The sequence below is a fragment of the Hyla sarda genome, chromosome 3 (assembly GCF_029499605.1).
Source record: "Hyla sarda isolate aHylSar1 chromosome 3, aHylSar1.hap1, whole genome shotgun sequence".
Taxonomy (NCBI): domain Eukaryota; kingdom Metazoa; phylum Chordata; class Amphibia; order Anura; family Hylidae; genus Hyla; species Hyla sarda.
The window spans coordinates 299413434-299440504 of NC_079191.1; the positions used below are offsets into that span (position 1 = coordinate 299413434).

At 43.1% G+C, this 27071-nt stretch overlaps 1 protein-coding gene across 4 annotated transcripts in view; it reads right to left on the reverse strand.

Moving 5' to 3' along the window:
• The window catches only part of LYST (lysosomal trafficking regulator), a 1083863-nt gene that overhangs the window by 296504 nt on the left and 760288 nt on the right, over window positions 1-27071 (reverse strand). For all 4 annotated transcript variants that reach the window (XM_056566940.1, XM_056566939.1, XM_056566938.1 and 1 more), the window contains exon 35: window positions 3631-3727. In XM_056566940.1, the coding sequence (XP_056422915.1) occupies window positions 3631-3727 (97 nt within the window). The remainder of the gene's footprint in view (window positions 1-3630; window positions 3728-27071) is intronic.

The window sequence follows — 27071 nt, forward strand, 5'->3', positions numbered from 1 at the left end:
CTAGAGGGCTACAGTCTGAGACCACTATAGTGGTCTCTAGACTGTAGCCCTCCAGATGTTGCAAAACTACAACTCCCAGCATGAACAGACAGCTGTTTGCTGTGTGGGCATGCTGGAATTTGTAGTTTTGCAACAGCTGGAGGTCTGCAGTTTAGAGACCACTGCACAGTGATCTCTATACTGCCCTCTAGATCTTGCAAAACTACTACTCCTAGCATGCCCACACAGCTGTTTGCTGTCTGGGCATGCTGGGAGTTGTAGTTTTGCAACATCTGGAGGTCCACAGTTTGGAGATCACTGTTCAGTGGTCTCTAAATTGTAGCACTCCAGATGTTGCAAAACTACAAATTCCAGCATGCCCACACAGAAAACAGCTGTCTCGGCATGCTGGGAGTTGTAGTTGCGTACCTCCAGCTGTTGCATAACTACATCTCCCAGCATGCCCTTCTGTGATCAGACATGCTGGGAATTGTAGTTTTGCAACAGCTGGAGGCACACTGGTTCGAAAATACTGAGTTAGGTAACAGAACCCAACTCAGTATTTTCCAACCAGTGTGCCTCCAGCTGTTTCAAAACTACAACTCCCAGCATGTACTGACAGACCGTGCATGCTGGGAGTTGTAGTTTTGCAACAGCTGGAGGCTCATTGGTTGGAAAATACTGAGTTAGGTAACAGAACCTAACTGAAGGTTTTCCAACCAGTGTGCCTCCAGCTGTTGCAAAACTACAACTCCCAGCATGTACTGACAGACTGTGCATGCTGGGAGTTGTAGTTTTGCAACAGCTGGAGGCTCACTGGTTGGAAAATACTGAGTTAGGTAACAGAACCTAACTGAAGGTTTTCCAACCAGTGTGCCTCCAGCTGTTGCAAAACTACAACTCCCAGCATGTACTGACAGACCATGCATGCTGGGAGTTGTAGTTTTGAAACAGCTGGAGGTTTGCCCCCCCTCCCCCATGTGAACGTACAGGGTACATTCACACGGGCGGGTTTACAGCAAGTTTCCTGCTTCAAGTATGAGCTGCGGCAAATTTTTCGCCGCAGCGCAAATTCCTAGCGGGAAACTCACCGTAACCCGCCAGTGTGAATGTACCCTAAAAACACTACACTAACACCTAATAAAGAGTAAAACCCTACATATACACCCCCTTACACTGTCCCCCCCAATAAAAATGAAAAAAGTATTGTACAGCAGTGTGTCCAAAACGGAGCCTCCAGCTGTTGCAAAACTACAACTCCCAGCATTTCCGGACAGTCACTGACTGTCCAGGCATGCTGGGAGTTTAGCAACAGCTGGAGGCACCCTGTTTGGGAATCACTGTCGTAGAATACCCCTATGTCCACCCCTATGCAATCCCTAATTTAGTCCTCAAATGCGCATGGCGCTCTCTCACTTCGGAGCCCTGCCGTATTTCAAGGAAACAGTTTAGGGACACATATGGGGTACCTCTGTACTCGGGAGAAATTGCACTACAAATTTTGGGAGGCTTTTTCTCCTTTTACCCCTTATGAAAAGGAAAAGATGGGGTCTACACAATTTTTACACTAACAAGCTGGTGTTGCCCTTTACTTTTTATTTTCACAAGAGGTAAAAGAAAAAAAAGACCCCCAAAATTTGTAACGCAATTTCTCCTGAGTACAGAAATACTCCATATGTGGGCGTAAAATGCTCTGCGGGCGCACAACAAGGCTCAGGAGTGACAGCGCACTATGTACATTTGAGGCCGAAATTGGTGATTTGCACAGGGGTGGCTGATTTTACAGCGGTTCTGACATAAATGCAAAAAAATAAATACCCACATGTGACCCCATTTTGGAAACTACACCCCTCACGGAATGTAATAAGGGGTACAGTGAGCATTTACGCCCCACAGGGGTCTGACAGTTTTTTAGGACAGTGGTCCGTGAAAATGAAAAATTTAATTTTTTTGTTTGCACAGCCCACTGTTCCAAAGATCTGTCAAACACCAGTGGGGTGTAAATGCTCACTGTACCCCTTATTACATTCCATGAGGGGTGTAGTTTCCAAAATGGGGTCACATGTGGGGGGGTCCACTGTTCTGGCACCACAGGGGGCTTTGTAAATGCACATGGCCCCTGACTACCATTCCAAACAAATTATCTCTCTAAAAGCTCAATGGCGCTCCTTCTCTTCTGAGCATTGCAGTTCGCTCGCAGTGCACTTGACGTCCAAACATGGGGTATTTCCATACTCAGAAGAAATGGGGTTACAAATTTTGGGGGGCATTTTCTCCTACTACCCTTTGTAAAAAAGTAAAATTTGGGGAAAAACCAGCATTTTAGTGGAAAAATATTTTTTTTTCATTTACACATCCGACTTTAACAAAAAGTTGTCAAACACCTGTGGGGTGTTAAGGCTCACCGTACCCCTTGTTACGTTCCTTGAGGGGCGTTGTTTCCATAATAGTAAGCGATGTGTTTTTTTTTGCTGTCCTGGCACCATAGGGGCTTCCTAAATGGGACATGCCCCCCAAAAACCATTTCAGAAAAACTCACTCTCCTAAATCCCATTGTTGCTCCTTCGCTTCTGAGCCCTCTACTGCGCCCGCCGAACACTTGACATACACATATGAGGTATTGTCTTACTCGAGAGAAATTGGGTTACAAATTTTGAGAGGATTTTTTTCCTTTTACCCCTTGTAAAAATTCAAAAACTGGGTCTACAAGAACATGCCAGTGTAAAAAATGATGATTTTGAATTTTCTCCTTCACTTTGCTGCTATTCCTGTGAAACACCTAAAGGGTTAACACACTTACTGAATGTCATTTTGAATACTTTGAGGGGTGCAGTTTTTATAATGGGGTCATTTATCGGGTATTTCTAACCAGAAGACCCTTCAAATCCACATCAAACCTGAACTGGTCCCTGAAAAATTCCGATTTAGAAAATTTTGCAAAAAATTGGAAAATTGTTGCTGAACTTTGAAGCCCTCTGGTGTCTTCCAAAAGTAAAAACACGTCAATTTTATGATGGAAACATAAAGTAGACATATTGTATATGTGAATCAATGTATAATTTATTTGGTATATCCATTTTCCTTATAAGCAGAGAGCTTCAAAGTTAAAAAAAAATTATTAATTTTTTCATCAAATTTTAGAACTTTTCACCAAGAAATGATGCAAGTATCGACAAAATTTTACCACTAACATAAAGTAGAATATGTCACGAAAAAACAATCTCGGAATCAGAATGAAAGGTAAAAGCATCCCAGAGTTATTAATGCTTGAAGTGACAGTGGTCAGATGTTCAAAAAATGGCCGGGTCCTTAAGGGGTTAAGTAACCCATCTTTGGGTTCCTGGTCGCCCACGCTATAATCCAGTGTATTTCGTTTAGTGTGGGTGATGAGGGTGACAGTTTTCCTTTAAAAGCCATAACTAATAACGCCACATATCAAATTGCTGCCTACATGGCATAGCAGTGTCAGCACTGAACTGAAGTGTCATCTGTAATATACAGCAGGCTCCTGAGCCTGCTCCATCACTGCCCATTGCACTTTCATGTAACTGTATGACCGAAAGTAGTAAGGAGTTAATGAAAATATAAAATAAAACAGTAAATAGCAATAAAGAAAGGGCTTTGTATATGTTAACAAGCTAGAATGCTTACCTTATAAGTTCACTTGCTGCTTTCTCTTTTACAGTAGAAGATAGTGAGTAATGTGTTTTGTCTTCAAAAAAGTAAGACAGAGGTGGCTTAATAGATTCTGTAAAACAGTTAAATGGCTAAATTACAATAGTAGCATATGCATAGGAAAAAATAAAGCAAATACCGTATTTATCGGGGTATACCACGCACCGGCCTATAAGATGCACCCTCATTTTACCAAGGATATTTGGGTAAAAATAGTTTTTTACCCAAATATCCTTGGTAAAATGAGGGTGTGTGTGTGTGCATGCGTATACCCCAATACACCCCCAGGAAAGGCAGGGGGAGAGAGGCCGTCGCTGCCCGCTTCTCTCCCCCTGCCTTTCCTGGGGTATAGAGCCCTGCTGCCGCCGCTTTTCTCCCGCTGGCTATCGGTGCCGCTGCCCATTCTCTCCCCCTGAATATCGGTGCCGGCGAGAGAAGTGGCGCCGGCAATGGGGCAGCAGCGCTGATAGCCAGGGGGAGAATAGGGGCAGCGGCACCCATTGCCGGCGCCGCTGCCCCGTTGCCTCCCCCATCCCCAGTTGTATAATTACCTATTGCCGGGGTCGGGTCTGCGCTGCTTCAGGCCTCCGGTGTGCGTCCCCTGCTTCGCTGCTATGCACTGCACTGCGCGGCGCACTGACGTCATGCGCCGTGCAGGGCATAGCAACAACGCAGGGGACGCACACCGGAGGCCTGAAGCAGCGCGGACCCGACCCCGGCAACAGGTAATTATACATTCGGGGATGGGGGAGGCAACAGGGCAGCGGCGCCGCTGCCCCTTCTCTCCCCCTGGCTATCGGCGCCGCTGCCCCATTGCCGGCGCCGCTTCTCTCCCCCTGGCTAATCGGCGCCGGCACCGATAGTCAGGGGGAGAGAACGGGCAGTGGCACCGATAGCCAGGGGGAGAGAAGGGCCGGCAGCAGGGCTCTAGACCCCAGGACAGGCAGGGGCAGAGAAGCCGGCAGCGACGGCAGGTCTCTGCACCTGCAAAGCCGCTGCAGTTCAATTGATTTTAAATCATTGAACTGCAGCGGCTTTTCGGCGTATAACACGCAGGTAGACTTTAGACTAAAAATTTTAGCCTAAAAATTGCGTGTTATGCGCCCATAAATACGGTATACAGTGGGCATTAAAAGTTTGGGCACCCCAGGTAAAAATTTGTATTAATGTGCATAAAGAAGCCAAGGAAAGATGGAAAAATCTCCAAAAGGCATCAAATTACAGATTAGACATTCTTATAATAGGTCAATAAAAGTTAGATTTTATTTCCATCATTTACACTTTCAAAATAACAAAAAACAAAAAAAATGGCATCTGCAAAAGTTTGGGCACCCTGCAGAGTTAATATCTTGTACTGCCCCCTTTGGCAAGTATCACAGCTTGTAAACACTTTTTGTAGCCAGCCAAGAGTCTTTCAATTCTTGTTTGAGGTATCCTTGCTCATTCTACCTTACAAAAGTCTTCCAGTTCTTGGAGATTTCTGGGATGTCTGTCATGCACTGCTCTTTTAAGGTCTATCCAAAGATTTTCAATTATGTTGAGGTCAGGAGATTGTGAAGACCATGGCAAAACCTTCATTTTACGCCTCTTGATGTAATCCCCCGTGGATTTTGATTTGTGTTTAGAATCATTATCCATTTGTAGAAGCCATCCTCTCTTTAACTTCAGCTTTTTCACAGATGGCATCAAGTTAGCATCCAAAATTTGCTGACATTTTATTGAATCAATTTTTCCTTCTACGCGTGAGATGTTCCCTGTGTCACTGGCTGCAATACAACCTCAAAGCATGATTGATCCACCCCCATGCTTAACAGTTGGACAGGGGTTCTTTTCATTAAATTTTGTTCCCCTTCTTCTCCAAACATACCTTTGCTCATTCCGGCCAAAAAGTTCCATTTTAACCTCATCGGTCCACAGAACTTGTTTCCAAAATGCATCAGGCTTGTCTATATGTTCATTTGCAAAGTTCAAACGCTGATTTGTGTGGTGAGAACGTAGAAGAGGTTTTCTTCTGATGACTCTTCCACGAACACCATATTTGTACAAGTCTCTCTTTATAGTGGAATAGTGTACAACTCCAGTGTCTGCCAGATCTTTCTGAAGGGATTGTGCAGTCAAACATGGGTTTTGAATTGTGTTTCGCACAATCCTGCAAGCTGTTCTGTCTGATATTTTTCTTGGTCTTCCAGATCTTGCTTTAACTTTTACTGTTCCTGATGACTGCCATTTATTAATTACATTCCAAACAGAGTATATTGACATCTGAAAACATTTTGCTATCTTCTTATAGCCTTCTTCAGCTTTGTGAGCGTAAACTATTTTCAGTTTCAGATTTCTAGACAACTGCTTAGAAGAACCCATGGTGCTGATTGTTGGGGCAAGGTCAGATGAGTCTGGGAATTTACAACCTTTGATATTGACATCATCTGGTCTTCCCAGAAGATTATTGAGAACAATCCATGACACTGGCAGGTCTCAGCTTTGCAAAGGAGGCAGTGCATGCTATAAATTCTGCAGGGTGCCCAAACTTTTGCACACACCATTTTTTTGTTTTCTTTTATTTAGAAAGAATAAATGATGGAAATAAAATCTAACTTTTGTTGACATATTATAAGAATGTCTAATCTGTAATTTGATGCCTTGGAGATTTTTCCATTTTTCCTTGGCTTCTTTATGCACATTAAAGACAAATTTTTACCTGGGGTGCCCACACTTTTGATCCCAACTGTAAATAAGATATGGAGACCCCCCCCCCCCCATTTCATTACTAAATTGTTGCAGAAGAAAAGACCTACAGAGGCCCTATAATGTGTCCAGCCATTTAATGCCACCACTAACATTTTATACTCTCAAGCCTAACTGAATACAACTCTCCAATAAGTACATTGCACAGGTACCTACTGTCAATCATCGAGTGCATGCTCACATTCCACTAGGACACCAGTTAGTACATTCTACAAGTTTAACCACTGCATTCTGAAAAGTTCCAACCGATGCAGCTGCTCGTACCAGTGCTCTCACGCCCAGCCGGATTGAGTGAAAGGAATCAGGCGCACTAGCCGTGCCAGGTACTAACAGGCAAGGACCAGCCTGCATCTTCAGACAAGGTTAGGTGAGCGGTGCACATAACGTTGTCTATTTGTCCACAGAGGACACCTAGACCAGAGGATCCCGTGTGGTGAGTGGTGCATGGCATCTATTTGATCTCTCTCTTTTACACCATTTATTTTTGGAACAATTAGGTGGATGCACAAGGGCCCTGTAACCCACAGAACGGTGGTAATTTATAGCATATACTTATTAATAAATATAGTGATTTATTCTAAGTGGTAATCAATATATTTGTAACTGAGCGCCAATACCTTTGGTACCTAATATTTTGTTAGGTACCACAAAAAAAACCTTGTAGCTGTGGTAACTGACGAACGTAGTGATATTTAGGGGACACATTTTATATGTTTAAAAACACTTATTTTATTTAAAAGATGTTTAAAAACAAAATTTTATATTATATATAAAAGGTGAGAAGGGTTTTTGCCAACGGGCAGGGACCTCAAAGAGCCACGTGGCCGGGTGCAAGAATAGAAGAGGGATAAGAATATGTCTATTATTTTAAACATTTATTGTAAAATATGTTTTAATTATAAATACCATTAGGTGACAAATTTCTAGCTTATTAATATTTTTATCTTACAGTTCTAATATGTGTAATGTGTATTATCATTTTCTTATTCCAGCCTTTAATTTTTCAATTCTTGCGCTTCAGGCAATTGAATAAAATATAGGTCAATTGCTCTGACCACAAAACAGGAAGTACGCTATTTGATTTGGAATGTTGGGGGACTTGTGGTTAACCTAACATTCTAAATCAATTAAAGTCTGCCTTTGATGTGGTCAGAGCAACTGACCTATATTTTAGTCAATTGCCTAAAGCAGGAGAATTGAAAAATGAATGTCTGAAAAACATCAGCGGCACCTGTGTAGTGCCCCTGCATGAGCAGTCTGGCTTGGTAGCGCAAACTCTGAAATTATCATATGGAGTAGTGCACACGCTCAGGATTCTGGGGTAAAGCGCACATATGGCCAGACACAGCGCAAGTGCCGGTGGGCCAGTTTTTAATCTAAGCCAGATTAAAACAGCCATAAAAAAGAAATAGGTTGCTGGATATGCCAGACCTCTTGACAAAGGGAAACCAAAACGTATGTAGGGGTGTGAGGTGCGTGATCTACAGCTCCCAATATGGGTAAGACTGAGAATAGAGTCAGCATCTATGTGCAGAGATACTCATCATATAGATTTTAATACTATTTGTGCCTTGCACCACCTTCCATAGACTAGCATTGAGGGGGGGGCTTGACGTCACATGGGGGCAGAGTCGCGACGTCACAATACTCCTGGTCATCACGCTACACACTTGGAGCCTCCAGTCCTGTGGAGAATTCACAACGGTGGGTGCGAAATGACAGATTGCGGGGGTCCCCAGCAGTGGGACAAACGCGATCATACATCTTATTCCCTATCCTTTGGATAGGGGATAAGATGTATTAGGGCCGGAGTACCCCTTTCATGTTCTATTCTGAATCAATATCTCTACATTGTTCACAAGTGTGTCTGATAGATGATGCACGATGCACCTAACTTGGAATCACTGAGGGACATTTATCAATGTTTGCTTATGTATTCTTTTTTTTAGTAATTTTTTCCTTACTTTTTTTTTGCTTATGTGTGACGTATTTATCAACTGGTTTCAGCCTGTTGATAATTTTCTTTCACGTAAGCAATTTTTCCTTTTTTACTTTGGTTGTAGCTTTTTCTGCTCCATGTTTGAGCTGGAGTAAATTTAGTCAATTTTTAACGCTGTTGCGACTTTTTTTTGCGCAGTTGCGACTGTCGCAGTTAATAAATACCTGACTACCCATAGTCCATTTTAAAATTATTACTACATAGTAAATTTTAGGAAAACTTGCTTTTCTCGCTTTCCAGTCAAAATGTCGCACGAAAAATCGTGTAGTCGCAGTTGCGACAATTTTGAGACAATTATAGTAAAGAAAACCTGACTAAACCCGTTGATAAATGTCCATAATTGTGTCTAAAAAGAGGTACTCATGTCAACATTTTAAGGTTTAAAAATAAAAATTATGAAGGAGAGTTATCATTCTTTTGCAACGTATGGCTTTTATATGACAATTTTTGTTAACTTACTTTTCCTTACATGCAACCTATTTATTAAATAGTCGCATGACCGGGCGTGGTCTAGCGTGGCATGTGAGCAGCAGCTTGGGACCAGGTGCTGATCCGTGCTGATCCTGCTCAAATATCCTGGAATTTGGCCATCTTTCCTTTTTCACTGCCTACCTGCTGTTGCCTGGAGGTACCTGGAGCCTGCTTCATCCACCATGACCGGGCACAAGCGCAACCGCAAGCCGAAGGGACTGCCAAAAGATGATGAGGCCGAGCTGCAGGGGGGATTCGGCGCCATCTTGCTCAGTAGCTGCCAGGGTAGCAGAGCGCCTGCAGCGCTTCGCACGTGTCCACGCTCCTGTGTCTGAACCTCCGATGCCGGTGTGGAGTGAGGAGGACCCGGTGGAGCAGACTGATCAGCTGTTGAGGAGGACATTCCTGCTGCCTCTGTGTCCTCACATGTGAGTAATGGGCCGGAGGCCGGTGCTCTTGCGGGGCAGGCTGTGGTTTACTCCCTGTGTGCTGGAGCTGGTCCTACCTTGCATGGGGACTCCTCTACCATACTGGCCCCACTATCTAGTCACCCTGCTGTGCCTCCCGTCATTGTCTCCTCCTGCCCCTCCAGCATCCTCCCTACCTGCTGAACCCACACTGAAAGATATCTTCCTGGCCATCTCCAAGGGCAACACTGATAAAAAGTCGTTACTTGGCAGACTACGTGAAGACATCAATCTTATCCGACATGATATGCAGAAGGTGTCCGAGCGAGTTAGCGTTGTGGAAGAAAGAGTGGGTGATTTAGAGGATCAGGTCCCTCCACTCAAACGAGACATGCACCGTGTGATTACCCAACTAACTGCTCTTGCCGCTAAGTCAGATGACATGGAAAACCGCTTGCGGTGGAATAACATGCGCCTGGTGGGTGTTCCCGAGAGGGCTGAGTGGCGAATATATTTTGAGAAATGGCTCCTTGCTACTTTCGGTAAAGAGACTGTTTGCAGTAGAACGAGCCCATAGGGTGCCCACCCGTCCCTTACCGCCTGGAGCCCCACCAAGAGCTGTCCTTATCCGGATTCTCCATTACAAAGATAGGGACATTATTGTGCGCAAAGCCAGGGACATGGACTCTGTTACCATCAACGGAAGTTGTGTCTCCGTTTTCCCTGATTTTTCGGCTGAAGTTGAAAAGAGGCGCGCCAAATTTACAGGTGTCAAATGCCGTTTACGAGCCTTGCGCCTCCGCGTGGTTGCCCTGGAATCTGCTCACATGTTTGATACTTCTGTGGCGGCGGCGGAGTGGCTGGATATGCACAAGGTGCATATAAGACGGGCTGGACCTTGAGGATTTATTTCAAGACTTTTTCTGTCTCCACACCCTCTTGTTAAGTGTGGTCTCTCAGGGTCTGTTCCTTGTTACACTTTTTTAGGCACCTTCAGTATTGTATTTCTACCCATGCTGGGCCTGTAATACGCATTGTTATTTGCATTATTTTGTTACCTGCACTGCATTTTTATTTTAAGTATTGTGTTACCTGCACTGCATTATTATTTGCATTATTTTGTTATCTGCACTGCATTGTTATTTTCTAGGTGCCCATTCTCCTGGCCAAATGTCCATCCTATATTTTAGGGTTATTGGTTCGGTTCGGGGCTCAGTCTGATGATCTTTAGGCCCCCTTTTTGTTTCGTATATTACCTTCTCACCCTACCTGGGCTATTCTCTTGCCTCCGGTGTCGCAAGTTGTGATTGTTTGGTTTTTTGTTTGTCTGGGGTGTTTGTGTTCCGAGTCTTTCCTTCCATCTTCTCCCGCTATTTGGTGTTATGTGAGTTTATGTCTTCGCTATGCGTCTACCCTCCCATGTTGTCCGCTCTGTAAACCCCGCTATGTTCTGATTTATGGCCTACGGGTGGTGGCGTGGGCTGTGGTGGGGGGGGGGGGGGTTCTCCTGATACCACAGGGTTTCCTGTTGCCTCCCAAGTGTTGGTACTTTGTCACACTGTTATGATTTGCCTTTCTGCTGTTTGCCTGCTGACTACACTTGGCGTCTGCCTTTCCATGCTGCCATGTCTGTTCCTTTGTTTCCACTATGGCTAATAATCTGACAGTGGTGGCGTGGAATGTCCGAGGCCTCAATGACCCCACTAAGCATTTAGCTATTCTCCAGGAGCTTAAGCCGTACCAACCTGCTATCGTGTGCTTGAAACGCACTTGATCACTGATACTAAACGTGTACTGGACAAACCGTGGTTTGGCCATGCCTTCCACGCCACCTTCTCTTCCTATGCTAGAGGGGTCAGTGTACTCATTCATTGAAATATTTTATTTTCTTGTATCTCTAGCTTTGTTGATTCTGAGGGTCGATTTGTGTGCCTCTAAGGTACTTTTAACTGTGCTCAGTGTGTATTAGTGGCACTATACATTCCTCCCCCATACTCGGGTGATGCTTTACGCAGAGTGGTATCATTTCTGGCCTCTCTGCCTGATGCACCACTTTTGGTGATCAAGGACCTTAATAATTAATTGTGCCCTGCCCTTGACAGGTTTCCTGCTAGAGGACAGTCTGGGGTTTCGGGTCCCACGGGTTTAGCTAGATTTGTAGGGGAAGTGGGGTGGGTGGATCGATGGAGGAGACGCCACCCTATGGACTTGCAATACACCTGTTATTCTAGTTCTCATGGCACACTTTCCCACATTGATCTTGCTGGGTAATAATTTAATTTTTCCCCTAGTTGGGTCGGTGGAGTATCTCCCCCGTACTCTCTCTGATCATTCACCACTGCTCTTGCATCTTACATTTGCCCCTCACCCTGGGATGCAGTGCTCCCTGTGGCGCCTGAACCCCTTTTGGCTCCAGGTTTCCTCAGTGGGCCGTACGCTTGCATCTGATATTACTGCCTTTCTTGAGATCAATGTGGGAACTGCCTCCATGGGTACGGTTTGGGACTCCTTAAAAGCTTATGTACGGGGTGTTCTTATTAGGGATATTACTACTTGCAAGAATAAAAATAGGGCGATCCAAACCTCCTTGCAGCAGCAGGTGCTCCTAGCAGAGGGCCAGTTCCTCCGCGACCCCTCTGACCTACATAAGAATAACTGGGAGTCGTTGCAGGTCTTATTGGACTCCCATTTGTTACATATGGCAGACAAACGCTTTTTTCAACAGCAGCGCTACTTTAAGAGCGGTGAGAGTACTGGCCGCCTGTTGGCTTGCACTGTTAGGGCTCAGCAGGGCTCCACTTGTATCCCCTGTCTTTGTGACAGTGCCGGGATGCTGGTTCGGGACGATAAGGCTATTCTAGATGTTCTGGTGTCCTTTTATCAGGAAACTTATTCTTCCAGATTGACACATGATTCTACCGTTGTTGACCGGTTTCGGACATCCCGCTCCCGGCACTGTCGCGGACTCAGAGGGATCTTCTGGATGAACCTATTACACTTCAAGAATTTGAGGCTGCATTGGGGGCATTGCCCTCTGAGAAATCGCCGGGAGTTGATGGACTCCCTAACCAATACCTTAAACAATTTCAGGAGGTTTTACTACCCAGGTTATTAGAGGTCCTGCGGGCGGCAGCGCGAGGTGAGGGCCTGCAGGGGTCTAAGTTAGAGGCTATAATAGTGCTGGTGTTGAAGCCCGGTAAGGACCCGCACCTTGTGGGCTCTTAGAGACCTATTTCCCTGTTGTGCTCTGATGTGAAATTGTTGGTTAAAGTTTTAGCTAACCGTCTCTTGGGGGTTATTACTACCTTGATCCATGGGGACCAGACGGGGTTTATGCCCGGGAAATCAACGGTTGATAATATTAGGAGGCTATATTTAAATTTACAGTTGCAGCCTAAGAATGCTGCTTGTAGGGCTGTGCTTTCTCTTGACGCTGCCAAAGCCTTTGACAGTGTTGAGTGGACTTTTCTTTGGAGTATGATGAGGCGCATGGGGTTCGGGCCTGTGTTTTTAAACTGGGTTAAATTACTGTATGCTGCTCCCCAGCCCAAAAATCTACGGCGAAACGAAAAAAAAAACATTGTGCGACGAAATTGAAGAAAAAAAACGCCATTTTGTAAATTTTGGGGGCTTCGGTTTCTACGCAGTACATTTTTCGGTAAACATGACACCTTATCTTTATTCTGTAGGTCCATACGATTATAATGATACCCTACTTATATAGGTTTGATTTTGTTTTACTTCTGTAAAAAATCTTAACTACATGCAGAAAAATGTATATGTTTAAAATTGTTATCTTACCCCTATAACTATATGACCCCTATAACTTTTTATTTTTACGCATATGGGGCGGTATGAGGGCTCATTTTTTGTGCCGTGATCTGAAGTTTTTAGTGGTACCATTTATGTATTGATCATACTTTTTGATACGTCATTTTGGACTTTGGAAGTTTTTTGCGCGTACGCCATTGACCGTGCGGTTTAATTAATGATATATTTTTATAGTTCGGACATTTACGTACGCGGTGATACCACATATGTTTATATTTATTTTTATTTACATGTTTTTTTTTTATGGGAAAAGGGGGGAGATTTGAACTTTTATTAAGGAAATAGTTAAATCACATTTATTAACTTTTTCTTTTTACACTTTTTTTTTTTGCAGTGTTATAGCTCCCATAGGGACCAATAGCACTGCACACACTGATTGCCAGCACTGTTCACTGCAAAGCCATAGCTTTGCAATGATCAGCGTTATCGGTGGTCGATTGCTCAAGCCTGCATCTCAGGCTTGGGGCAATCAATCGCCGAGGGGACACGCCGAAGGCAGTTAAAAAAGAGGACATCCGCTCGTGTCCCAGCTGATCGGGACTCCGCATTTTCACTGCGGTAGTCCCGATCAGCCCGCAGCTCTCACTTTCGTTTTAGTCGCGGCGTTCAACTTTGAACGCGGCATCTAAAGCGTTAATAGCGCACGGCACCGCGATCGCTGCCGCGCGCTATTAGCCCCGGGTCCCTGCATCAGATACATGCCGGGACCGACCCGATATCACGGGGGGTCACCGCAGGACCCCGCATTATATCGTGGGAGCCGGCCAAGGACGTAAATATACGTCCTTGGTCATTAAGAGGTTGATATCCATTATTGAATCTTATGGTAGTTACTCTGTCCTCGCTATAAACTGGGACAATTCCACGCTACTTCCTCTTGATCTCCTCCCCCCTATGCCAGTGCTGGATAGGGTTTGACTCCCAGTAGTTTCTAGTTTTAAATATTTAAGTGTATCTGTTACCACTCTCCCCTCGGATTATCTTACTCTCAATCTTCTTCCGTTACTAGATCGCAGCTTTCAGAAGGTAGTTACTTGGAGTAGGCTTCCCCTCTCTACGGTGGGCAAATCTAACTTAGTAAAAATGGTCCTTATGCCCCAATTTTTATATATTCTGCATTATTCCCCTGTTTGGATCCTGTGAAATATTTTCTTAGGATTAAGGCCTTATACAGGGAGCTTATTTGGAATGGTAGAACTGCTAGAATTCGTCTCAAAACGCTACAGAAGGGTAAAGAGGGGGGTGGTTTATCTGTCCCGAACCCCTTGTTGTATTTTGTGGCGTCACAGATTCAACAGCTGAAAGGGTGGGCGCAATTTGATACTATGGGGCGTGCAGGCGCTCTGATTTCAAAACGTATTGGCAACATGACTCCCGTTTACCTGCTTGAAATGGCCACTCAGACTCGTCCTCCGGACCTTCCTCCCGCCCTTCTCCATATCCGTAAGGTCTGGCTGAAGTTTAAGGAACTTCTGCAATATCCTGTTTTTGTAACGTACTCTCCTCTATGGCATAATCCTAATCTCCCTGAATTGTGCTCCCTGCCAGATGTTGCCCTTTGGGCCTCTCATGGGGTTCTGTATCTATCCCAGGTGTATGATGGGCCGACATTGAAGTAATTTGCTCAGCTGCAGGAGGATTTTAATTTACCTCATTCTTTCTTTTACCGTTACCTGCAGTTGAGGCATGCTTTAGATACGCAGTCTCGAGCCTGTGACTTCACTGTCGGCTCCTCTGTGGTGGTGAACGATTTGTTTACCCAGGTATCCACTAAGGGGGTGATATCAGCATTGTATGGGGAATTGCTATCTTCATATCATGAAGCCTATCCCTTAACAGCTAAGTTAAATGGGAGGTGCATGTGGGTCCCCTATGGGATGGGCAATGGACACAGATTTTAGCTATGACCCCGCGGCTTGCCGTATCGGAGGCTCATCGCGTGTCCCAAATTTTTCTATTGCATCGAGTATCGAGCCAGACTCCTGTTGCCCCCTTTGCTCCTTGCCTGATGCCCATTTGCTACATGTGATGTGGGACTGCGCTCCACTTACTCGGTTCTGGATAGATGTAGGGTGACTGATTAGACAAGTGTATGGCTGCCCGTTTGACTTCTCTCCCTTGACATGTATCTTAGGTTACTTGGCCGGGTTGGATGAAGATAGTGTACTTTATATAGGTATTAGTAGAATTTTATTCCAGGCTCGTAAATTGATTGCTCAACACTGGTTACCCCTCCTACTATCTCTGAGCTCATTACTAAATTGAATCATATCATCAGATTGGAAAAAGGTGTATATCTTAAGCGAAAAAGCCATACGTAAATTTGAACTCATTTGGGGTCCCTGGATTGATGCTCCTGGTCTGCCATCCACGTACTTACTCAGGACTCCTATGGAGGTGTTAATGGGGGGTCTGGAAGGGTCTATTCCTTAAAACAGTCTGTGGCTTTGATTTTCTTCTTTTTGCTTCTTCTCATTTTTTGTATGTCTCGCTGTGTTCTGTGGTTTGTCTGCTGATTTCCTCTGTGTGGGATGTTTCTGTTGTGATTATCTGCTTGCCCTGTCCATTGGTGGTATACTAATTTTCCGATGGTACCAGTTTCTATCTACCATGGTATTGGAGAGTGGTGCTGACCTATTTATATAGATATATTTTCTGTCTTACTTCTACACCATGTCTGCAAATTGTGCTCTAGTGCTGTCCGGCTGGTTTTGCTGTAGTGCTACATTACATTTGTTTTTGGGGAAGGACATGGGACTGGGGGAGGGGAGTGGGAGTTTTTTGTATGGGAGGGATGGGTGGGAGTTGGGGGTTTTGTGTTTTTGTATGTTCTTTGTTTTATACAAAACTGTTTAATAAAAAATTTTTGATAAATAAAAAAATAGTCGCATGTTCTTGATAAATAAATCGCACGTAAGCAAAAACCGGGAAACCCTCTTACAAAAGCATTTGTTAAAGAAGAAAAATTTCCCCTTATGTTAATAGTAACATAGTTCATAAGGTTGAAAAAAGACCAGAGACCATCTAGTTCAACCTATATCCCTAATAAGTCCCTACTGAGTTGATCCAGGGGAAGGCTAAAAACCCTCACACTAGAGATAAAAATTTCTTCCCAACTCCAAATATGGCAGTCAGAATAAATCTCTGGATCAATGTTCTGTCCCTATAAATCTAGTGTACATAACCGACGATGTTATTATTCTCCAAGAATGCATCCAGACACCTTTTGAACTCTTTCAGAGTTTACCATGACCACCTCCTCCAGGAGATAATTCCACAGTCTCACTGCTCTTACAGTGAAGAACCCCCATCTGTGGTTGTGTAGAAACCTTCTTTCCTCTAAACGTAGAGGATGCCCCCTTGTTATAGATACAGTCCTGGGTATAAATAGATCATGTGAGAGATCACTGTACTGTCCCCTGATATATTTATACATAGTAATTAGGTGTCCCCTAAGCCTTCTTTTTTCTGAACTAAATAAACCCATTTTTGATAATCTTTCTGGGTACTGTAGTCCTCCCATTCCCCGTATTACCCTGGTTGCCCGTCTTTGAACCCTCTCCAGCTCCACTATATCTTTCTTGTACACTGATGCCCAGTACTGTACACAATATTCTATTTGTGGTCTGACTAGTGATTTGTACAGTGGTAGAATTATTTCCTTGTCGTGGGCATCGATGCCCCTATTGATGCACCCTATTATATTATTTGCCTTGGCAGCAGCTGCCCGACACTGGTCACTACAGCTAAATTTACTATTAACTAAGACCCCTAAGTCCTTTTCCATGTCAGTTGTCCCAAGTGTTCTCCCATTTAATATATAACCCTGTCCTGGATTTTTCCTCCCCATGTGCATTACCTTACATTTATCAGTGTTAAACCTCATCTGCCACTTCCCAGCCCAAACCTCCAACATATCCAGATTCATTTGTAACAGTGCACTGTCCTCTATAGTGTTTACTGCTTTACAGAGTTTAGTATCATCTGCAAAGATTGCTACTTTACAATTCAACCCCTCTACAAGGTCATTAAGGAATATATTAAATAGAACAGGACCCAAGACTGACCCCTGTGGTACCCCACTAGTAAAAGTCACCCAATCAGAATAAGTACCATTAATAAGCATCCTCTGTTTCCTATCACTAAGCCAGTTACTTACCCACTTGCACACATTCTCCCCCAGCCCAATCCTTCTCATTTATGCACCAACCTTTTATGTGGCACTGTATCAAATGCTTTGGAAAAATCCAGATATACGGCATCCAGCGATTCCCCCTGGTCCAGTCTGGAGCTCACCTCCTCATAAAAGCACATCAGGTTAGTTTGACAGGACCGATCCCTCATAAATCCATGCTGATATGGAGTCATACATTTATTTTTCTCAATATACTCCAAAATAGCATCTCTTAGAAAACCCTCAAACAATTTACATACAACAGAGGTTAAACTAACAGGTCTGTAATTCCTGGGGTCACATTGTGTCCCCTTTTTAAATATTGGCACCTCATCTGCCATGCGCCAGTCCTGGGGAACAGTCTCTGTTACTATAGAGTCCTTAAATATTAAAAATAGGAGGTCTGTCAATTACATTACTTAATTCCTTTAGAACTCGGGGGTGAATGCCATCTGGACCTGGTGATTTGTCTATTTAGATTTTTTGTAGGCGGCACCATACTTCTTCCTGGGTTAGCCAGGTGACCTGTACTGGGGAGTTTACCTTATCACACTGTATTTCAACTGGCATTTCATTTTCCTCGGTGAATACAGTGGAGAAGAATTTGCTTAGTATATTTGCTTTTTCCTGATACCGGTTTATAATTTCTTCCTCATCATTTTTTAAAGGGCCTACACTTTCATGTTTGACCTTTTTGCTATTTATATAGTTAAAGAGCATTTTGGGGTTAGTTTTACTCTCTTTGGCAATGAGTCTTTCTGTCTCTATTTTTGTGGCTTGTATCTGTATTTTACATATTTTAACTTTTCCTCTATAGCTTTTTAATACTTCTTCACTACCGTCCTGTTTTAGTAGTTTAAATGATTTATTTTGGTCATTTATTGCCCCCTTAACATTTTTATTCATCCATATTGGTTTTCTTTTATTTCTGACCCTTTTATTCCCATAAGGTATATACATCTTACAGATGTATATTCCTAAAGTCTCCCATTTAGTGTCAGTATTCATATTTTTGAGGACATTATCCCATTTTTATATTGTTATTGGCTTCTCTGAGTTGATCGAACGTTGCCTTCCTAAAGTTCATTGTTTTTGTGGCCCCTCGAGAGATTCCCTTATTGAAGAACAAGTTATAATTTATTATGTTATGATCACTATTTCCTAGGTGTCCTTTTACCTGCACATTAGTTACTCTGTCAGGTCTGTTGGTTAATATTAAGTCTAGTAGGGCGCCCCCTCTGGACGTGTTCAGTACCATTTGGGACAGATAATTGTCTTTAGCTATAGTCAGAAACCTGTTTCCTTTATGAGATTCACAGGTCTCACTCCCCCAGTTTATATCAGAATAGTTAAAGTCCCCCATTATTATCACCTCATTTTGATTTGCTGCCTTGTTTATTTGCTTCAGTAGTTCATCTTCTACCTCTTCCATTATGTTTGGCGGTTTTTCACAAACCCCTACCAGAATTTTTTTTTTCATCTCCATATATTTCTACCCATAATGACTCCACATTATCGTTTCCCTCCCATATATCCTCCCGCAGTGCGGTCTTCAGACTGGACTTTACATAAAGAAACTCCTCCTCCTTTCTGTTTTGTCTGATCCTTCGATAGCCTAAGTTCTTTATCTACCCTTTATTACCAGTAGCGTTGCTAGAGAGTGAAGGGGAGGGGGGGAGGGCGTACCGCATCGAGTGACACCCTGACTGGCCTGCTGGGCACTAAGGCTGCGTTCACACGGCCGTCTAGACCCATTCTGTTCTTCTCCCGTCAAAATTAATAATGGACTTTAGATAAACGGACAATAAATTATGCAAATGGATGTTATCCGTTTGTATCCGTTTTTGTTCAGTTAATTAAACAAAACATTTTTTTACTGAGCATGCTCAAAAAAAAAACGGATGAAAAAGTTTTCCATAGACTTCAATGTTAAATTTACTGTATCAATTTTTTCTTCTGTTTTTTGGAAGGAAGAAAATATACTGCATGTGCCGTTTTTTCCGACATAAAAAAAACTGAAATGAGTGTAGACGGGTACAAACGGCTGCAAACGGATTGTAAAAAAAAATCCCATTGACATGAACGGGATTTTTTTTAAACCGTTTTGAATCCGTTTACAGCCTGCAAAAAAGAAAACAAAATGGGGATTAAAAAAACGGGGACAGGCGGCTGTGTGAACGCACCCTAAATAGCTGCACTCCAACTATCCTGCAACAACCTATCCACCCTCCTCAGAAATGAAAAAATATTAAAAACATACTATGCCGCACCAAGAATATCCGTACCTTGGAGACTTTTTTGTTTAATTTTGAGGCTGCATTTTGCGACATTGGTGGGCGCGGAGTCTTGCGTCGCTGCGCTGCTGAGGCTGCCGTTTACGTCAGGAAGGAAAACAGTGTAGCACCGGCAGCCACAAATATTAGTGAAGCCCCCCAAAAAACAGCATGGTACGTTACCTGCCATGAGATGTTGTGGGGGGGGGAGGATGGGTGTCTTATGAGCGTGTAGGGGGTGACTCATGTTAGCCGACTGTTTTGTGGTTTTTGGATCTGCCTCCACGAGGAATAGTAATGTAGAGGTCAGGGTGGGGCACCGTCATAATGCATAGTAATGGAAGGGACAGTGGCGGATCAAGGGGGGGGGGAAGGGGCAATTGACCCCACCCCCACCTCGAGATAGCTGTTCCCACCCCTGTACTCTATCATAGTGGAGCGGGAGCTGTCAGCTTCCGCTCCACCATTAACCCACCTTTCTCACGCTGCTTGCTCTTTGATTGCAGAATTTGAGCTGCGGGGATGCGATCCACAGCAGAGCACGTCACATTATCTCACCGGCGCAGAGAGATCACGTCACTGCGGCTTGCACAGTGCCCGAACAGTAAGGCTGCTTTCACACTATGAAGTTCACCCGTTAATAAACGCCCGTTATACAACCCCATTGAAGTCAATGGGTTTTTTCGTTTACCCGTTATCACCCGTTATAGCCAGTCATGACTAACGGATGTTAGTTGTCACGGGAGAAATAACGTGACATGCACAAATTTTTCGACCGTCACAAGAAACGGGTAAATTAACGGGTAAATAAATAATTTTTAACATTGAAGTCTATGGCCAAAGGACTTTAGTAAATACACCCGTTAATGCCCGTTATTATAACGGACGTTATTTTTACGTCAGAAGAGGTGACATCGGTAGACTCCTGCAGTGCTGAGGGACTACTACTACTCCCATCATGGAACAGAATTGTTTCCATAATGGGAGTAGTAATTCCCTAGCTGCGGATGTCTGCAGACAGCTGGGGAGGCTACATTAGTGTTTGTACTACTAACCCCATCATGGAACAGACTCTGTTCCATGATGGGGGTTGTAGTACAGGGGCTGAGGGACTGATCACACCGGGTTTCACTTCTGAGACCCGATGCGATCTGAAGGTATTAAGAAGGGGAGTGGGCGCCAAGCTCCGCAACCCTGCAATGTGTCAGTGTGTTTTAACTTTCATTTTAGAATTTCCCGCGGGGAGCCCTGAATTGCCGGTACTGAGGAGCCAATCAGGGCTTTCAGAGGGAGATTTAAAAATGAACATTGTGACTAGCAGGGGCCATATGTATATTAAAAGCGCTGTGGGGGCAAGATATATAGGGCTGCAGGGGGGGGGGGGCAGACATATAACCTATATATCTAGCCCCCCCAGCAGCACATTAGATATGACCCCCACAGGCGCATTAATATATACCCCCTGCCGGCACATTAAATATATACCCCCCCGCAGTGCATGTATAATGTAGCCTCGCAGCGCAGCGCTTCTATATACCTAAGCCACTGCAGCACTATATGTGAAAAGAATTCTAGCAGCAGTATCGGCCACTGCAAGAATGCTTTTCTCATATAGCGCAGCAGCAGCATATGTATATAGAAGCGCTGCGAGGCTACATTATACATGCGCTGCGAGGGGTATATATTTAATGCGCTGGCGGGGGGAATATATTTAATGCACTGGCGGGGGTGTATATATTTAATGCTCCGGCGGGGGTGTATATATTTAATGCGCCGGCGGGGGGAATATATTTAATGCGCTGGCGGGGGTGTATATATTTAATGCGCCGGCGGGGGTGTATATATTTAATGCGCCAGCGGGGGTGTATATATTTAATGCGCCGGCGGGGGGTATATATTTATTAATGCACCAGCGGGGGTCATATCTAATGCGCGGCTATATGTCTGCTCCCCCCTGCAGCCCTATATATCTTGTCCCCCACAGTGCTTTTAACATAAATATGGCCCCTGCTAGTCACAATGTTAATTTTCAAATCTCCTGCTGAGAGCCCTGAATGGCTCCTCAGTATCGGCTATTCAGGGCTCCCCGCGGGGGATTTAAAAATGAAAGTTAAAACACACTGATACATCGCAGTGTTGCGGACCATGCCGCCCGCTCCCCTGCTTAATAACTTCAGATCGCATCGGGTCTCAGAAGTGAAACCCGGTACGATCAATCCCTCAGCCCCTGTACTACAACCCCAATCATGGAACAGTCTCTGTTCCATGATGGGGATAGTAGTACAAACACTAATGTAGCCTCCCCAGCTGTCTGCAGACTCCCGCAGTCAGTGAATTACTACTCCAATCATGGAAAGAAGTCGGTTCCATGATGAGAGTAGTAGTAGTCCCGGCTGTGGGAGTCTGTAGGCAGAGGTGTTTGGCCATACATGAGGGATAACGGGTCTTAACAGATGAATATTTATTCAGCCGTTAGCACCTGTTTTTTTTTCATTCAACAAATGTTATTGTTTTCAAGGTTTCAACAGAACAAAGAAACAAATACAATAACCATATTCATGAGAATGCAAGTGCATCAACAAAAAAAAAAATGCACAAAATACAACAATGAGGAATCAGCAATGTGGGGAAGTACATCCCCTAATCGATCAAAACAATCCAAGTAAAGGAAGAAAGATGGAAAGGGAAACAGGAGGGTAGGAAAGAAGGGAAAAGGGAAACAAAGACAAGCACAATAGGACAAGAAGAGAAACACAATGAATGACTCAGCCGTACATATATGACACATTAAATCCAATTGAAGTAGACGGCTGCAGTATTTACCATCAGTAGTCGCGATCAGAACAGCAACAGCCGTGGTTAGCACCCGTTGTTTCATCCGTTATTAAACGTCTGTTTTTTTACACAGAAAACAGACGTTTAATAACGGGTGAACGTCATAGTGTTAAAGCAGCATAAGCTGTTTGCTGGGCTAGCTAATTTTTCGTTTTTTGTAAGATCCTGCAGTAGAGAGTGAGTGTGTGTGTGAGTGAGTACGTGTTTATGTGAATATATGTGTGTGTGTGTGTCAGTGTGTGTGTGTACATTAGCAGAAAAAGAGTTGCATTAAACACCCATGCACAGTGCAAGTAAGAAAGCTGTAGAAAACACCACAGAGGCACTGTATGGTACACAGTGCCTTATAAAAAAAACTTAGTGGCACATAAAAGGGGACATTTATTGTGAGTGAAACATAGCAGGGGGCATTATAAATGGGGGCATTATATGTGAGGAGCACATGACGGGGGCATTATATGTGAGGAGCACATGACGGGGGCATTATATGTGAGGGGCACATGAATGACAGGGGGGGCCCCATGTCATGTGCCTCTCATATAATACCCCATGTGCTGTGCCCCTCACATACAGTATATTTCCCGTTCTGTGCCCCTTAATATAATGCCCCATGTACACCAGCATGTACGTGTCCTAAAATTAACCCCTTAACGACCACGGACGTAAATGTACGTCCTGGTTTCGCGGTACTTCACGCACCAGGACGTACATTTACATCCTGTGCTCGCGTCATACAGGGCAGGTTCCGGCTGCTATCAGTAGCCGGGGACCCGCCAGTAATGGCAGACATCCGCAATCGTGCGGATATCCGCCATTAATTGCTCAGATGCCGTGATCTGTACAGATCACAGCATCTGTGCCAATGGCCATGATAAAATAGATGATCGGATCGCCCGCTGCGCTGCCGCGGAGATCATATCATCTGTAATGGTGGACGGAGGTCCCCTCACCTGCCTCCGTCCGTCTCCCGGCATCTCCTGCTCTGGTCTGAGATCGAGCAGACCAAATCAGAAGATGGCCGATAATACTGATCAATGCTATGTCCTATGCATAGCACTGAACAGTATTGGCAATCAAATGACTGCTATAGATAGCCCCCCTATGGGGACATAAAAAGTGTTAAAAAAAGTTGAAAAATTTAAAAATAAAAAGTAAAAAAAAGTGAAAAAATACCCTCCCCCAATAAAAATGAAAAATTTCAGTTTTTCCAATTTTTCCCCCAAAAAGTTTTTTTTTTTTTTTAATAAACATATTTGGTATCGCCGCGTGCGTAAATGTCCGAACTATCAAAATATAATGTTAATGATCCCGTATGGTGAACGGCATAAACGTAAAAAATTTTAAAAAGCCAAAAATGAATAAAAAATGATATAAAAGTTTTATATATGCAAATGTGGTATCGATAAAAAGTACAATGATGGTGCAAGTAAATAGCCCTCATACCGCCCTATATACGGAAAAATGAAAAAGTTATAGGTGGTCAAAATAGGGCGATTTTAGATTACTGATTTTGTACAAAAAGTTTTAGATTATTTTTTTAAGTGGTACAAAAAAATAAAAGTATCTAGCCATGGGTATCATTTGAATCGTATTGACCCACAGAATAAACATGTCATTTTTACCGCAAATTGTACAATGTGAAAACAAAACCCTCCAAAATGTGCAAAATTGTGGTTTTCATTTAAATTTCCTTCCTAAAAAAATATTTTTTTGGGTTTGTTGTACATTTTATGGTAAACTAAGAGGTTTTATTACAAAGTACAATTGGTCACGCAAAAAACAAGCCCTTATATGGGTCTGTAGAAGGAAATATAAAAGAGTTATGGATTTTAGAAGACTAGGAGGAAAAAACGAAAATGCTAATATAAAATTGGCCTGGTCCTTCAGGTTAAAATGGGCTTGGTCCTTAAGGGGTTAACAAGGTGTGCAGTGTGTATTTTCAACCTTAAAATAATAGTTATATAATAATTTTTTTTCTATAATTAACATTAAACGTAGTAGCTTTGTTTCATGATGCAAAGCAGAATAAGAACAGTTGTTAAAGTGGGTGTTAATTTCCTTTTCTGCGGACGTATGCACTTTCTGTAAGCCAGGTTGGACCTAGAATACATATGCAACTTTTAAAAGGAGATGCAACTTTTTTTTCTTAATAAATAGCGACTATCGCATTTGATAAATACATGCCCACTGCAAAGTAAAAAGATTTAAAAAATACTACGTGAGCAGATTTCAGAAATGTGTGTTGGAATAAGCAAAAATTAAAAAATGTACATGCAACTTTTTTTAAGCAAAAAAAAAATAATCTACTACGGAGCTTGATAAATCTCCTATGTGTTTAAGCATTATGAGGGTTTTATTTTTTTAACTCTTTTGTTTTAAGTGTAAATAGTAATGGTTAAGTTCTAAGTAAAGACATTGATTTATTTGTATTGGTGTCTTTAGGATAAAATGGATACAAATGTATACCCAAGCGCTGTCAGAGTAAGGCCAAGTTTCCACTTGGATTTTTTTCTGGCAGTTTTTGGAAAACTGCCACTGCAGTTTTTGAGCCAAAGCCAGAAGTGTATTCAAAAGGAATAGGACATATAAAGGAAGGACTTACACTTCTACTCCCTTATGGATCCACTTCTGACTTTGGCTCAAAAACTACAGTGGCAGTTTTCCAACAACTGCCAGAAAAAATAAAACAAGTGGAAACTTAGCCTAAGGGAACAGTCTGCTCCCAGCTTGGAGCGACTCATGTGATGCAGGCAGCACAAGGGTACCAAGGGTAGTATGTGTGAGTCATATAATCAGGTACACAGAGTGTGGCAGTATTATACCAGGGACACAGTGTGTGGCAGTATTATACCAAGGGTATAGTGTGTAGTAGTAATATATATCGGTGGCACAGTGTGTGGCAGAATTATACTCAGGGGCACAGTGTGAAGCAGTAACATACCAGTGGCACAATGCATGAGATTATTTTACTAGGGGGACAGTGTGTCGCAATAATATATTCAGGGGCACAGGGTGTGGTAGTACTCTACCAAAGGCACAGTATATGGCAGTATTCAGATCATACAGGGAACAGTAGGTGTACGTCCTCCACATTTCAGTCACTCATTTTATGTTATGTAATGATAATGTTCTGCATCAGGCAGTGCCTATATCATTTATGGCGCTGCGGTCTGGAGTTGTTCGTGTGTGGCTCTGTTCTGGAGGGATGTTATGCAGTTCGTAGCTGACCACCTTAAGTTACCATTTCTCCTTACCCCTAAAGTTTGCCTACTTGGGCTTATTGATGAGGTGAAGACAGTGGCCCATAGGCGCCTGCTTATTCGATTCCTTCTTTTCTGTGCCTAAGAGACAGTTCCAATGACTTGGAAAGACATGGTGCCCCTTCCCCCCCACCAGATATCAAGGTGGATTAGTTTAGTTAATAAATACATTTATGAGTTGTAAATGCTGTAAGAAATGTGATAAAATGTGGCTCCCCTGGATGATTCTGGATGCCTCTGTAGACAGTGCTTATCCTACTGCCTTGTCTGATTAATGTACTGTACACTTTTACTCTGGGTGTGTCTTGGTGTGAATGTATTGTTGGGCATGCTATATGAAGTTGGCTGTTTCAGCTGTTCAACCGCTCTTGAACTGCTAATGGTGTATGTACCCAGCTGCTGGACTACAAGCTGACTACACCTGCATCTCTATTTTCTTATTGTAATACTGTTGAATGTATAGCCCACCTATTTTACTGACTTCTTGTGGGAGGAGCAGCTGTTGTGGCAGTGAAAGTTCTTTATTGTTATGTTTTTCTCTTGATAAAAGTATAAATAAATCCTTTAAAAAAATAAATAAAAACATTTAACATCAGATGGAGACAAAGGCAAAAAGCTCTAACTAAGCATTGGTCTATATTGCAAATGGACCCTGTTTTATCTCAATATGTTACCAACGGCCTTCTATCACTTATCACCATTCCAAGAATTTAAAAGATCTTCTTTTGGTACCCAGTCACCATAAGGACCAGGATGTCAAACTTTTTGGATCCAAAGGCCCCAAATGGGGGTGTAAACCCTGTGGTGGCTGCGTTGCCTGTTGAGAAAGCTGTGCACATTAAGGGCTCTACAAAGAGTAAGAAATTTGAGATCACACACTATTACTTGCTTGACAACTGCAGTAGTGTACTATGTGACCTGTCCCTGTGGGGTAATTTATGTTGGATTAATTTCCAGGGAGCTACGAGGAGGGTTATAGAGCACGTCTTGGGAATTGAGGCAGCGAAAGATGAAGTTCATAAATCCAAAGTAAAGACGTTACCCCGGCATTTCAAGGAATACCACAATTGCAAAAGCAAATTACTTATGGTAAGGGGCATTGATAAGATTATGGTGTGTCCAAGAGTAGGGAATGTGAAAAAAATGCTTGGTCAAAAGGAGACCCTATGGATTTTTTGCACTGAAAACCATCACCCTTTCGGGCTTAAAAGACAACAGAAAACAGTTTTCTTCTGTTCCTGTGATATTTACGTGGACTGTGTTTATTAAATACTGTTCATGTGTTCATTATTGTGTTTCTGATCCAAATTACCTACTTATTTGATTTGATTTTAATGTTTTAATAACAGATCTTTCTTTTTTTTCTCTTCCATTTTTCTTTTTCTTCCTCTTCTCTTTTTTTTTTTTTTTTCTTCCTTCAAG